This window comes from Protopterus annectens, chromosome 5.part1 (genome assembly GCF_019279795.1).
Source record: "Protopterus annectens isolate FY-2018-M chromosome 5.part1, PAN1.0, whole genome shotgun sequence".
Lineage (NCBI taxonomy): Eukaryota > Metazoa > Chordata > Ceratodontiformes > Protopteridae > Protopterus > Protopterus annectens.
In genome coordinates this window covers 309,976,354-309,990,387 of record NC_056736.1, presented here as the reverse complement: position 1 = coordinate 309,990,387, position 14,034 = coordinate 309,976,354, and the positions used below count along the sequence as shown (strand labels likewise).

The 14,034-nt window shown below is 37.3% G+C and overlaps 1 protein-coding gene across 1 annotated transcript in view; it reads left to right on the top strand.

The window, feature by feature from the left end:
* Positions 1 to 14,034, top strand: part of DNAJC3 (DnaJ heat shock protein family (Hsp40) member C3) — a 960,700-nt gene that overhangs the window by 818,586 nt on the left and 128,080 nt on the right. The window contains exon 11 of the mRNA XM_044072989.1: positions 9,183 to 9,331. Coding sequence (XP_043928924.1) covers positions 9,183 to 9,331 — 149 coding nt within the window. The remainder of the gene's footprint in view (positions 1 to 9,182; positions 9,332 to 14,034) is intronic.

Here is a 14,034-nt window from a genome sequence, read left to right as displayed (position 1 = left end):
TAAAACAAAACGTTTTGTAATATGTGACATAGGCTTAAGTGGATGTGACAAGAAACTGTGTAAAAGATCAACCCGGCAAACATTAGTAGTGCATGCTTGTAACAGAAAAGCTGGAACCAGATAACGTAACAAAAACTGTTACACTTAAAAGATGGGAATAATAACTTTTTAACATAATGATGCTTTCTGTATTATCTGTAAATATTAATGGTTTCAGATGTATACATAAAAGAAAGAGTAGTGAGCTATATTAAAAATGTAGAGTGCAAATAGATATGCTACAGGAGAAGCATTTGTAAAGAACTGAACATGTGAATTTGATGATGAAACATTTTCAGGACAGTTATTCACGGAATACCTGGGACAAAGGAAGAGAGGAGTACTTGTATTAATTTCAAGAGGAGCTCCAGTAGTGACAGAAGAGAATAAAAAAGATAATAGCAGATTTCTAATACTCCGTCTTTATATTACACCTAAAACTCTTGACATGTATTTATATTTCACCTAAAACTGCTATAATGGAGCTTAAGAAAATTATGGGAGAAATAATCAACTTTCAGAAGGGAATATTACTTATAGGAGGGAACTGGAATTTGGTTTGCAGCAGTGAGGATGTGTCTGGGGGGGTTCCAGAAGGGAATATATAAAAAAGGAGGATAGATTTTTGAAGAAGTTTATGAAAATATTTAGTATGGAAGATGTGAATTCAGTAGTAGGAGCTCGGAATGAATTTACAAATTATTCACTAAGATACAAACACTGGGCCAGGGTAGACAGAACTTATATTTCACAGGAACATGTGCATTTAATTAAAAGTTTTGATACAAGTCCAATAACTGTTTCAGATCATGTGTCAAAAATAACTAAAATAAAAATGAGACACTGGCTCTTTCCCACCTATCCGTTGAAAAGAAAATAATGTAAGGAAGAAGTAGAAATTATTCTGGAGTTATTGGAGAGGATAGAAGTTTCTCCCGAAAATATGGCTAGAGAGTGGGATAAAATTAAAGTGGTGTTTAAAAATAGGGTGGAAATAACATGTTTAATAAATAAGAATTATTTATAAGGACTGAAAATGTTTATAAAGTATTGCAGAATAGGGAGGATCTCACAAAATAAGAAGAGAAGCAATTGCCAAATGCTACACAGAAAATAAGGGATTACCTTGATAATATGGATGAGTTTAGAAATTTTGCTGTTAAGCAACTGTTTTTAATAAAAATCCCAGAGCACAAAAACTTTTAGCACAACAACTCAGGCAACAGAAAGTAGCAAAGGTTGTCACCAAGCTTAGGAAGCTAATAACAAGGAAGATAAGAGATCCTGTAGAGTTACTAGAAATATTTCAGAAATTTTATGAAAGTCTGTATAAAGCAGAGAAATATGGAACTCAAGAAAAGGTACAAATGGAAAGGTTATTGGATTAATTAAATTTGCCAAGTTTAGAGGTAGATGTAGCTTAATTTTGCTAACAGGATAGGAGATGAGATAAAAATGGTGATGTATAACCATTCCATAGGAAAGTCCCCCAGTAATAAATGGTATTACTGTGGAAGTTTGGAAGCTGGGAGGGAAAAGAACTGAAAGATCTGGAAGGTTTTGTTTAACAGAGTAGAAGCACCAACATCCTGGAAGGAAGAAAGTGTGGTGGTGGTTGTAATACCTAAAGGGAGAGGGTAAAGACCCATCAGACCCAGCTTCACACAGGCCCATTTGAATTCTAAACCATGATTATAAAGTGTTTGTCTATAACAGCTAAAAGAATAGCAAAGGTGATGCCAAAATTGATAGGTATGGATCAGTGTGGTTTTGTGGAGGGGAGGCAAACATTAGACAACAGCAACAGAACATTAATGATCCAGAGGGAAGCGGAGTGTAAAAAATACCACTGTTGTTGGTGGATCTTGATGTAGAGAAAGCATTTGACAGAGTAAGCTGGGAGTTTATGAACAGGGCAATGGATACATTTGCATTCCCTGATACAATTATAAGGTTGATTAGGATATTTGAGGGATCAGAGATGAAAATTAAAGTGGGTTGGTTCCTGTCTGATAATTTCAGTTTGAGCAGAGGAACCAGACAAGGGTGTCCTCTTTTCCTGTTGTTTGTATTATAAGACAATCCAAAAGGAAAAACCACTTTAATGACAAAACACAGCAGAGCTTTCGGACATAATCCTTCTTCAATACTACAAACATGATATTAATTTCTTTCATCTTATATACAGGCCAAAAAAAATTATGTTGACTGATAATAAATCACATATATAATACTCAACAATGGCAAAGTAAAAAAAAAAATATTATATTAAAAGCTATATAGATATTTTAACAAAAAAAAAAATTAATTAAAAATAAAATTTAGCTTGCTTTTATTATGATTATTTATATTTGTATTTTTTTTTTGTTTTCATATTTACAAGCGAAATTTAGTTATTTAAATTATTTTTTTTTCTATTATTGCTGTTTTAACTTATGTTGGATCATTTTTTCTTAACTGTGTATTGAAACCATTCAGGTTGGTAAGGTGAAGGCTATGAAGAACTATTTTATTAGATGAAAGAATGAAGAATTATGTCCGAAAAAGTTATTGGTTCTTGATTGTTTTTTCACTTTTTTTTTTGTTTAAGACTTTTTTTTTTTTTTTATTTGTTTGTATTATAAGAACCATTGGCAAAGAAAATAAAGGACTTTTAAATTCAAGGATATAATTGATATGGTAGTCAAGAAAAGCTGGCTGTGTTTGCAGATGATATTTTATGCCCGATAAAAACCAGAAAAGGATATTTCAGTGTTGTAAAACATTTTGAGGAAGTTTGAAATTTTTTAAGGATACAAAATTAATGAAGCTAAAACAAAGGCAGTAGCTGTAAATTATGTACCCACACATGAATTGGTTCAACAATATCCATATTTATGGAGGCATGATGAAATGAAGTACTTGGGAGTATTGATTAAAAAGGATTCTGGTGTTGCAGCTAAGCATATGTGGGAAGAGACTAAAGAAAAGGTAATGCAAAAAAACGTACAAACTGTTATAGGGATATGGCTAGCAAGCTACAAGCAGATAAAATGTTTTTTAGTCCATTTAGCATATTTTTATCAACCAGAGGAAAACTTGTGGATAGCAATTAATAAAGAACTGAAGGATTTATTTGGGAGGGAAAGACAGCATGAGTAAAGTGACACAATCTGATTCTTCCAATAGAATAACGCTGTTTGGGATTACCCAATTTGAAGGGGTGCTTCAGAGTTGCTCGGTTAAGGGTCCTGTACATAGCACAAGCAGAAACCTATAATTCATAGTGGAAAGGTATAATGATAAAACAGAAGGGAATCTCAAGAAACAATGAGAGACTGGGATTTTGGATGCAGATCTTTAAGGAGAATAGCAGTAACCATACAGAATATTATACAGAATATTATATTCATAAATTAGCAGAAATATTGTAAGAACTAGGCCAACAAGGGAATGGAAAAGGGAGATTCTACCACTAAGCATGACTGCTGTTAAGAATATAGACAGTAGGCAATAGAGGGCTGGAATTTATTGGAGAAAACTAGCAAATAAAAAACAATGCATTGGGAGCAAATAGAAAGGAAAATGTAGTAGAATGGGAAGAGGCCAAGAATATATCTGGGCTGCAGGCTAGAGATTGCATTCCCTCTCAAGGATTGATATCACAGTATTGGCAAAGAGAAAGTTAGAGGGAGATCTTAAGTGAAAGACCAGCACTGTTAGAGAGTTTAGTAGAATATAGAACAGAAGCTGCTGTTAAAAAGGAATAATTAACAGAGCATACAAAATATTGCATGATAGCTGTAAGAATAAATCAGAGGAGGGTAGAAAGGATTGAGAAGAGATAGATTGGATAAGCAATTCACAAAGAAACAATGAGGGGATATATAAATGTAAATGTATGATTGCCTGTGACATATGTGATAATTTAATAAAAATGTTTCTTGTTTCAAAAAAAATAAGTTTTTAGTGCCAAAGAAAACAGGGGACCGGAGACCAATTCTGGATCTGAGCAAACTAAATCAGTTTGTGAAGAAGTCAGGAGTTCCGAATGGTCACAGTTCAGTCCGTTCTGATATTTCTACACACGGACAATTGGATGTGCTTCGTCAGTCTTCCTGAACAGATGATTCTGAAGATTTCTGCGCTTTCAGCTAGGGGCAACTCTATCAATTCAGAGCCCTGCTCTCACCACAGCCTCCAGGGTGTTTACCAAATGTATGGCAGTGGTAGCAGCTCACTTGAGTCTGTTGGGATTCTGAGTGTTTCCATACTTAAGAAAAAAACACACTGAACAACTGGAGAAATGGTCACCATCCACTTTCTTAGTACTTCAGTATCAAGCCTTCAGGGAATAATTGATCAATCAGTGAGTCAAGAAAATTAAAATCTAAAGTGCATCCTCAGCAGTAAAGTCCTTCAGAAACATTCAAAGTGCATCAAAACATATAAAGTGCAAGTATTTGTTAATCTAGAGAGGCATAAGTGCTTTTGTATTAACTTCTTAAATTATAATGTTAAATGCAATAGGAATGTAAGAGGTTGCACTTTATATGTTTTGATGCACTTTGTTTCTAAAGCACTTTACTGCTCAGGATGCACTTCAGATTTTAATTTTCTTGACTCACTGATTAATTGATCAATTATTGTATAATTTAATTGAATAATGAAGGTAGTGAAATGTATATAAAGTACACCCGGAAGGCTTGATGCCGAAGTACTATGAACACAGTAAAAGTGGATTGTGACCATTTCTGCAGTTGTTCAGTGTGTTTTTTTCTTTCTTTGGTGAGTTGGTTTGTGGAGTGATGTTTTTGGTGTTTCCATACTTAGACAACTGCCTTCTCACCAGCCCAACCAAGCATCTTCTAGAGAACTCCAAGGACTACTTGCTCCAGTTTTGTAATTTGTAAGCTTCTCAGTCGACATCTGCAAGTCTCATCTTCAACCTGTTCGGGCACCTGGAATGCACAAGTGCTTGTTTGAATGATTCTATGCTCATTCATCGAATAAAACTAAAGTCGAATGGTTAATACTTGAATGTTAAACCTCAAACATTAATATTACCGAAGATGCATATCTTCAAAAATAAAATCATCGAATGGCCATAGTTGGCCAACAACCACGAAGTACCACAATGCATAAGGTAAGCTAAACAAACCCTTTTATAAATTTGCTCTATTCCCCATGGTAGTGCGATCTTGGAGTTGGTATATGTAATTAGAGGTGTGTGTGTGGGGGGGTGCAGCCACCCACCTTGGTTGACAGGTGTACAGCATCTCATTCGACTTTCGCGATTTTGGCCACCTGTGGCCATTCAGTGATTTTACTTTTGAAAATAAACAACTTTGGTAATATTAACATTTGATTATTAGCTGTTCAATATTAGTTTTATTCGATGAAGAAACATAGACCCCATTTAAACACAGTCAGTGAGATAGCCTCTCTTCCACCGCATCGAGTAAGAATCATCAGGTGCCAGGTTGAGCAAATTATTGTGCAACATTCTCCCCCAGCCAGATTTGTTCTTCAGGCCCTAGGGTCAGTGGCAGTTGCCCTTATTTCCTATGGCCCAGTTATACATGCTCATTCTTCAATGAAGCCTAGCTGTTCAGCAGGGGGTTTATCTCCATTCCTAATAAAAAACATTTCACCTTCTGACTCATAATGTAAGGCAGTGACCTTAAACTCCTCCACACCTTTCCCATGATAAACATAACCCAGTACTACATTGTTGCCACCTACTATACCCCCTTCCAATTTTCTGGTGGAACCACATGGCATAGCTAAACAAATTAACATATCTCCCTATAAAGCCCAGAAACCACCTGGCAGTGTGAACGTTGGTCCTACATGGTTATCAGTACTGATGTGACACTCTGGCCCCATGTAAAAAAAAAAAATGGGAAAAGGGTTATGGATGGATGGATGGATGGATGGACTATTTTTTGGGTGACTTCATCTACTCTTCCAGAGAAGTTATACTACCACAAATAAGTATGCACAAAGATGTATGGACGTCATTCATGACAACTTCTTAGATTAACTAGTCTAAACCTCAACAAGAGAGACAAAATATTGGACCTGGTTCTTACCAACCTAGCCACTTTTTTGCAAGACTTGACTTAACGTGGTGACCCTTCTGACTTCAGAGAGTACTCAAATGCAAATCTCCTCCACCTAACTGATGTCTTTTCAAAATTCAGTCACCCTCCTCAACTCAATGACTCCACATTATCTATGTGGCTTTGTTAGTAGATGAGTTATATGACCACCTCTAGGTTTGCACTGAGGCCTTATTCACCATAAGGCTTATAAATACAGTACCAAATTTAAGAATAAATCCATTTGCTGGAACTCCCATATTAACAAACTCTATAGTAAGAGGGGAAAAAACTCATGACTAGTAAAAGCAAAATGAATACCTTATCAGCTAGAGAAGAACTCAGAAAGATTAATAAGGAACTTAGAAACAAAATCAAATCATCCAAAAGTAAGAATGAATTGAGAATTGCTGGCAATGCTAATGATAACCTCATGGCCTTCTTCAGTTATGTCAGGAATCTCAGAAGTAAGACCCAACAGTGCTCTGAGTTAATATAAATTAATACCACTTACTCATCCCCTTGATGACATGGCTGATATATTAGCAGACAAATTCAGCAGTCTTTACTCCCTTACCTCTGTCTAATTATCTGCAGCGTATTATTATGCCTCTTCTACCCTGCATCCCCCAATCACTTCTGAACATGGCCTAAGTACTCTCTCTCTCTCAAAGACAAGAAGACTAGTTTTTTGGACTTGGATAATGTGCCAGGCTGTCTTCCTGTCAGCACAAAATATTGTCTGGCTGATTAGTTAAGCCTGTTTAGTCTCAGCCTCTCTGTTGGATTCCTGCCAGAGGTATGGAGAAACTGCTGTAGTCGTCACTCACAATAAAAGGGAACCCACTACTGATCCAGGAAACTGTAGCACTTTAAGCCCTGCACCAGTATCAGTTTGGGTTTGTTAAAGGCAGATGCTGTCATCAGGGCTTTGGACTTTGGCAAATCTGTCCACACAGAATATCTGAACTTGGCTAAAGCCTTTGATTGCATTCCACATTGTGACATCATTTATAAGCTTATCAAACTAAAGGAAACCCCTGTATTACCCACTGGATAGCAGACCTGGCTCACTGATAGAACCCAGTCTATTAGTTTTGGAGGCATGTATTCAACCAAAAAGAGTAATTACCATCAGTGTACCACAGGTATCTGTACTGGGAACACTCCTCGTTGTCGGCCACAGGCCCTTGGGGGCCCTGACTTTAGAGAAGTCACTGCCAAAGTTCACTGTTAATTTCAAAGTGGAGCTGTCATGAGCACCCCAACTGGCCACTGGATCCTGTAGGAGGGTGTAACATGCACTAAAAAGTGGTGTTTACATCACAGCCTCAAATTAAATGTAAGAAATACAGCATTGTTTCTTTTATCAAACCTTGGCATCCATGTTTCAGTTACATAGGTATCACCCTCCCCCAAAAATAAAAAAATGGACGTGGGCACTTTCACTGACAATGAACTTATCTTTTGAAAAACATGTTACAGCCGTTAGGAAATCCTTTTTGTATAGCCAGAGTAATTACCAGGGTTATATCTTACAGATTCATGGAAGTCATCCCCCTCTATTCCTCTCTTATCAGGCCAATTATAGTATGTAATGCCTTATTTGGTATGTACTTATATAAGTACATGATCCAGCTCAAGAGACCACAATGTTTCCGTACTAAGACAAGGGCATGTCCACTTTGAAACTACCCCAACTGCATAAAAGCATTCTTACTCTCTCTTTTTTTTTTGGTGTTCTATTGACTTTTGAGAGGACATCTTTACCTAGCCTATAAAGCCTTGAAGGATTCAGTCCTATGAGACCTGTTTCACATCCACAACGTATAACATGCTAAGCACCCACTCAAGAGATCAGAAGTTCCACTGTCATACAAATAGGACATGCCGGTGTGATAGATATCTATCACTGATAGTGCTTCTTTTATGGCATACACACCCCTTGGTTGTAAAGCATAATAGTTCCTCTAACCTTTTTTAAGCTCAACAAGGATGACTAGATGGGAAATCATAAGTACACCCTCAGTCTGGCCCCTTTTGCCTTATGGAAAGGAGATGTAACTAGGTACAAAGTAATTGATCACGGTGGGGGTTGTTATTAATTTATGTCTTGATAAATTCAGTGTGGGATCATGTGGCTGGGGCTACAAGTCGTCTTCTGGATTAGCTTCCTAGTTTAATTTATGAACCATTATGTATTATTGTGTCTGGTTAACTGGCCTTGTACAGTTATTCTCACTCTAGAAACCCACCGTAATAAGACTTGCACTTGTAACACATTATGGCAGAGTATCAAAAGGGGCACTTCCTTCATGTGAAAAAAAATAGGTTGCTAACAAAAAGAGGAACAGCTGTGTAGAATCCTGAATATAGAAAAGGCACATCACAGCAAGGGCGCCCTGCAGCCATACCACATAATGTACCAAGTGTTGCTTAGCATGATGCCCAACTTTGAGGGGATAAAAATGGATAAATCACTGTTGATAAAGGTTAAAGACATGCATGTAAGTGTTCATTTTGCAAAATGCACGCCATATTAACTGCACAGCACTCTTATAAATATTTTCACCCACTTAAATGTAACACTGCGACACACACACTCAGCTGTATTTGTGTCATTTACTATACAACATGATGTTTGTCAGTAGTGTGTACTTTGTCATTTGAACTTGGCATTTGCAGATTCCAGGCAGTATGATTCCTCATTTCTTACTACTTCCACTGAAATATTTCTAGAAATAAATGTTTACATCAGGGAAGAAAAGAAAATTGGTAGCAACAGAGAGCACAATGAAGTTTGGTGGTGGGTACGTTCCTGCCAGAGGTATGGAGAAACTGATCCAGTGTAGTTAGTAGATAATGTTTTGCATATATTGTGAAGATTCAGATAGGCAGATGTGTGTGATTTACAAGGAGATATCAAGATTTAGCAGTGGGGTGGAGTCAAGTGGGGAACTATAACTGTGGCGCACCATTTTTTTCTACCTTATAATGTTTAGTTTTTTCTTATTGGAGGTGATTAAAAAGTTTTAATATTTGAATACTCTTCTGTTGCAGAAATGCCAATAAAAAAGAAATTATTAAAGCCTATAGGAAATTAGCACAGCAGTGGCATCCTGACAACTTTCCAGATGAGAAGGAAAAGAAGGCGGCAGAGAAAAAATTCATTGATATTGCAGCAGCAAAGGAGGTACTCACTGACCCAGGTATTGTATGAATTCATTTTTTCCTAAAAGATTGCTATGTTTTTCTTGTGTAGTTGCTAGTAGCATTGTTGGTCATCAACATGATAAATGCTGGTCCCATTTTATTCAAGGTGAATAGGCTGTTCAGATTTCCTAATATTATTTGATGGTCATATTAACTTCCATATAATGACTTGTAATTTCTAGATTAGTTTCACTTTGTTTTTGTTGTTTTTTATTATGTTTGTCTTCTTAATCATAAGTGAACACTAACATCATTATAAGGTAAGAACCTCCTAGAAATCTCAGATCTCAACACCTACAACAAATCATCACCTTAAAATCCCACAAATAACATTTACTGTTTTGTCAGTCTATATAGCTATACCATGGAACACTATTTCCACTGACATAAGAGCAGATTCTTGTATAAAACAATTCCTATTAAAACTTAAACAACTTACAGACCACAAGTAATTGCTCATTTAACATAATCCGATGTTGCCTTTTCCATTCATTTCAAATAATAGGTATGCTGGATCCAACCAGATGCAATGCCGGCAACTCTTGGACTTTGGATCAAAGGCTCCATCCCCCCACCAATAACATCCGTCTGCCCTAACAGTCCCTCAGATCTTGTTTGTCTCTTGAGCTAGCCTGACATAGTCTTTTAGGCTAACTGCGAGTTTTGTGGGTTTCTGCTTCTAATTTCAAATAAGTGATTTTTTTCTAGTTTAATGTGTACTGCAAGATTTCCTCTCACCTTTTCTGTTAACTATCAGAATCTTTACCATTGTTAGGTCTGTTTCAGACTGTCAGTCAAGCTTTTACCCTGCCTCTTCTGGAGAACCTGCCTCCTCCCTGTCATGTTTTCCTTCATGCGAGAAGTCATGGACAAGTCAAAAAGAGAAAAATCAATAGAAAGGAAAGGATAAAGAGATAGAAAAGGAAGAGTAAAAGAAAGAAGTCAAGAGAAAAAGAAACTATTATGGAGTCCAGGAGTGGTCTCTGTATCCTGCGGGGCTGTGGGTCCAGCTCCTAAGCTGTCTAAAACTTTGAATCAGACATCCTTCTTGTTAGAGCTGGATTTTGTCTGAATTCGTTCCCTGACCTCTGCCTTGCTAGTGGAGGTTGAGTTTTCTGTGGAACTGACCATCCATTGGCTCCAATCTCCAACCTTCCAGCAGAATAAAGCAATAGCCCAAGAAGATGACAAACGAGTCATCTAGGAGGGTCCTACTGGACTAGCAAGGGTCCAGAGTCTACTCAAGATTCCTTTTGATTCTGAAGAAAAATGGGGACTTCAGGTCCATTCTGGGCCTCAGTCATTTAAACAGATTTGTAAAACAGACAACTTTCCAGATGTTCACAATTCCATCCATTTTACCTCTTCTGAGGAAGGATGACTGGTTAGGCACAGTGGACTTCAGAACACCCACTAATTTATCAAAATAGAGAGGCAGTTCAGGAAGTTCTTTTGCTTTTGGCAGGGAGCCAGCCATTTTCACTTCAGAGCTCACCACATCCTCCCCAAGTGTTCACCACGTGAATGACAATGGTATCAGCACATATCAGGCTGCATGGCTTCTGGGTATTCTCATACACTTAGACGACTGGCTCATAACTGCCACCACAAGGGATCTACTAATACAAGGCAGGGATTCTTTTACCCAGTTGTGCTCTCACCTAGGAATCACTATCAACCATACCTCCCAACCATCCCTAATTCCTCGGTTTTTACCGAGTTTTGAGGTCCAAATGATGGGGTGCCACGATTCCTGAATGGCACCCCATAATTTCCGATTTTTCCCACTTATTTTTACATTTTCATGGTGTTTTGGCTGACGTCATCATGTGCGTGATGACATCAGTGCCGTCACTGCTACCAGCCTATCCGAATAGCTCTGCACACATTTACAGCTGGGCTGTTCAAATGCTGCAAGCGGCGGGAAGAGTTATCATCAGAAAACTTTATTTTGGAAGTAGTTCTGTTGCAACTTCGTTCATCGGAAAGCAAGTCTTCTGTTCAGATGCTGGTGTGGAAGCAGTTAGTTGTTTTCATTCATCGGAAACCATCGTAGCTGCAAGTGAGCTGTTTTCATTCATTATGTGGATGGATATCTTATGGCTGTTGAATCGTAAGGTAAGAGTGTGTGTGTGTGTGTGTGTGTGTGTGTGTGTGTGTGTGTGTGTGTGTGTGTGTGTGTGTGTGTGTGTGTGTGTGTGTGTGTGTGTGTGTAAAACAAAGAACAGTACAATTCACTGGAGCTCTGCATCTGAATGTATTCTCCATTGCTCTTTTCATAACAGTAAAAGCCTCTCATGTTTTTCCTCAGAGTTTCTTGTTATGGAAACCAGACAGCGGCAGGCAGGAGCCTTGGTTGTGCATGGGTTCCATTATACTTTCTTACCTTTTATGCAGTATCGTAATATCACTGACCTGCGAATGACTTAAGGAGAAAAGAGGATATTGGATACAAAGATACAATGACATGCCAGAAATAACACAGATGAGCAGGATGTTTATTATGAAAGGAAAACTGTAATAAGCAAACCATTTAATTTGACAAAAGTAATGTATCCATCACTTGACAAATTAACCCCTAGTGGTAGTCCTCTGTGTACTGTCATAATTGTGATGAAATGATGCACCAAATAATGTAACTAGAAGACATACATTTAGGGTTATAATCTTCAAAGGGAGAGAATAGAAAGTGTTTGTGGATGGGAGGTGGTAAGGTATGGAGAGATATTATCCAAAAGGGAAAGCAAATATACAGCAATTGCAGAAGAAAAAACTGACTTAAAAATACTGGCAACATTCTTGAAGAATGTGGTGGACAATGAAGGCATAAAAGTGAGTAGGAGATTGTACAGGTTGATTAAGGACAAAAAATGGCTGGCTTACTGTAAAACTCAAGGATGGGATTTACAGTCACCTTTACTAGTACTTAAAGCTGCGCAAGGTGCCATATGTAATGGGCAGTGCTGTCCCTATTCATAAAATACCCACAAATCCCTCTGATCTGTAACACAGTCTACTGAATAGAGTAAGGTCTGGTGTCACATGTAAATGAGGTTAGGGAGGGGATGTAGTGGTGGCTGGAGTACTCAGGCTCAAACCCCTGTACCCTGGGTATAGGGTAAAAAGAGCCTAATGTCCCTAGCCACCACCACTTGTGAATTTTTTTATCTGTTCCTCATAAAATATGTGGTTTCAGGGTGTTTGTGACAAATCACTGAAGGTGAAGGTTGAATTAATTAAATAATGATAGGCATTTGAATTTCAGACTTCATATTCTTCAGAAAATAAATGGTAACAAAACCTTTTATTCTAGCAATTTTCTAAGTTTATAAGATCACTATTTGAAAATTGTTGGCTTTGTCCAGGTTTTTTGTGCTAAGAAGTTGAGAACTATGGTGAGACGTGAGAACTAAATTCACTAAATGATAGTCATTTAGGTTTCAGTCTTTCTATCTTTTTGGAAACAAGCTGCTGATTTGGCATAGTGGTATGTTGCCCTGACTGCAGTGCATAGAGTCCTGTGTTCCAAGACTTGCTAGTAACACATTTTATTCTAGCAACTTTCCAAAATTATACAAGCAATGTTTAAAATGTGTCCCTGGTTTTTGGCCTTTTGTCGTCGTCCCCCCCCAAAAAGAAAAATAAAACTTAAATTGAAAATAAGTGTAAGAAGCTGTGCAAGAAGCCTATGCCTTACACTACTGTCATTCTATTTATATATATATATATAGTGTGTGTGTGTGTGTGTGTGTGTGTGTGTGTGTGTGTGTGTGTGTGTGTGTGTGTGTGTGCAGACTTTTATGATGGAAATATTCTTTTTTTTTTTTTCAATTCCTTTTTATTAGGGTTATATCAAAAAAAAATAATGAGAAAAGAAAAATATATAATATAACATAAAATAACAACAACAAACACAAACATAAAACCTATAAAAGAATTGAGCAGTTTTGTCATTACTGGTTCATGCATTTTGTTTCATTGCCTATTGAAAAAATGTTCAAACAATAAATTTAAGATGTGCTGTGTATAACAAGTGTGCTGTATTATACAAGGAATATAATTTACTAGTCAGGAAGGTGTATCAAAGAACACATGTATGTTTCTTGTTTTGTATGTAAGGGGCCAATGATTTGAAAACAGCCCAAAGGTAATCTTTATGCACCACTGGCCAGATGCATTTTCTTTGGATGTGGTGTAGGTTTCAATGTTATTTTAATGAATGTGAGTTTCAAGGGCAGAAGTTTCTATTTTCATTGTGAGACAGTATTGCTTTGTTTAACAGATTAGTGTTTGTGCATTGTGCTGTAAAGTGTAAAAATAAAATCCAAATAATCATTGTAGAAGTAAAGCAGTATGCACACTAGTGTTTATGGTAAATGGGGCGAAATAGCCAGGTAATGGGACATTGGACTGGCTGCAGGGGGACTCTGGTGCCATTTTTTGGTTGTCTGTTCTTCAGTTTGCATTTGAAATTTGGTACCCCACAATTCCATTGGAGTGGGCGGGGTTACATAATTATGTATGCAAATGTTATGTTAAACAGCGTACAGATTTGTACCTATTTTTCCTTGGCCTTGTCCAGATTTTTGATGTTTCCAGGTTGAGAGGTATGCTATCAACCCAGAAAAGTCTGAACTAACATCAGTCCAAACAATAAAATTCATAGTATGACACTTGGACACCACCTCACAGATAGTCA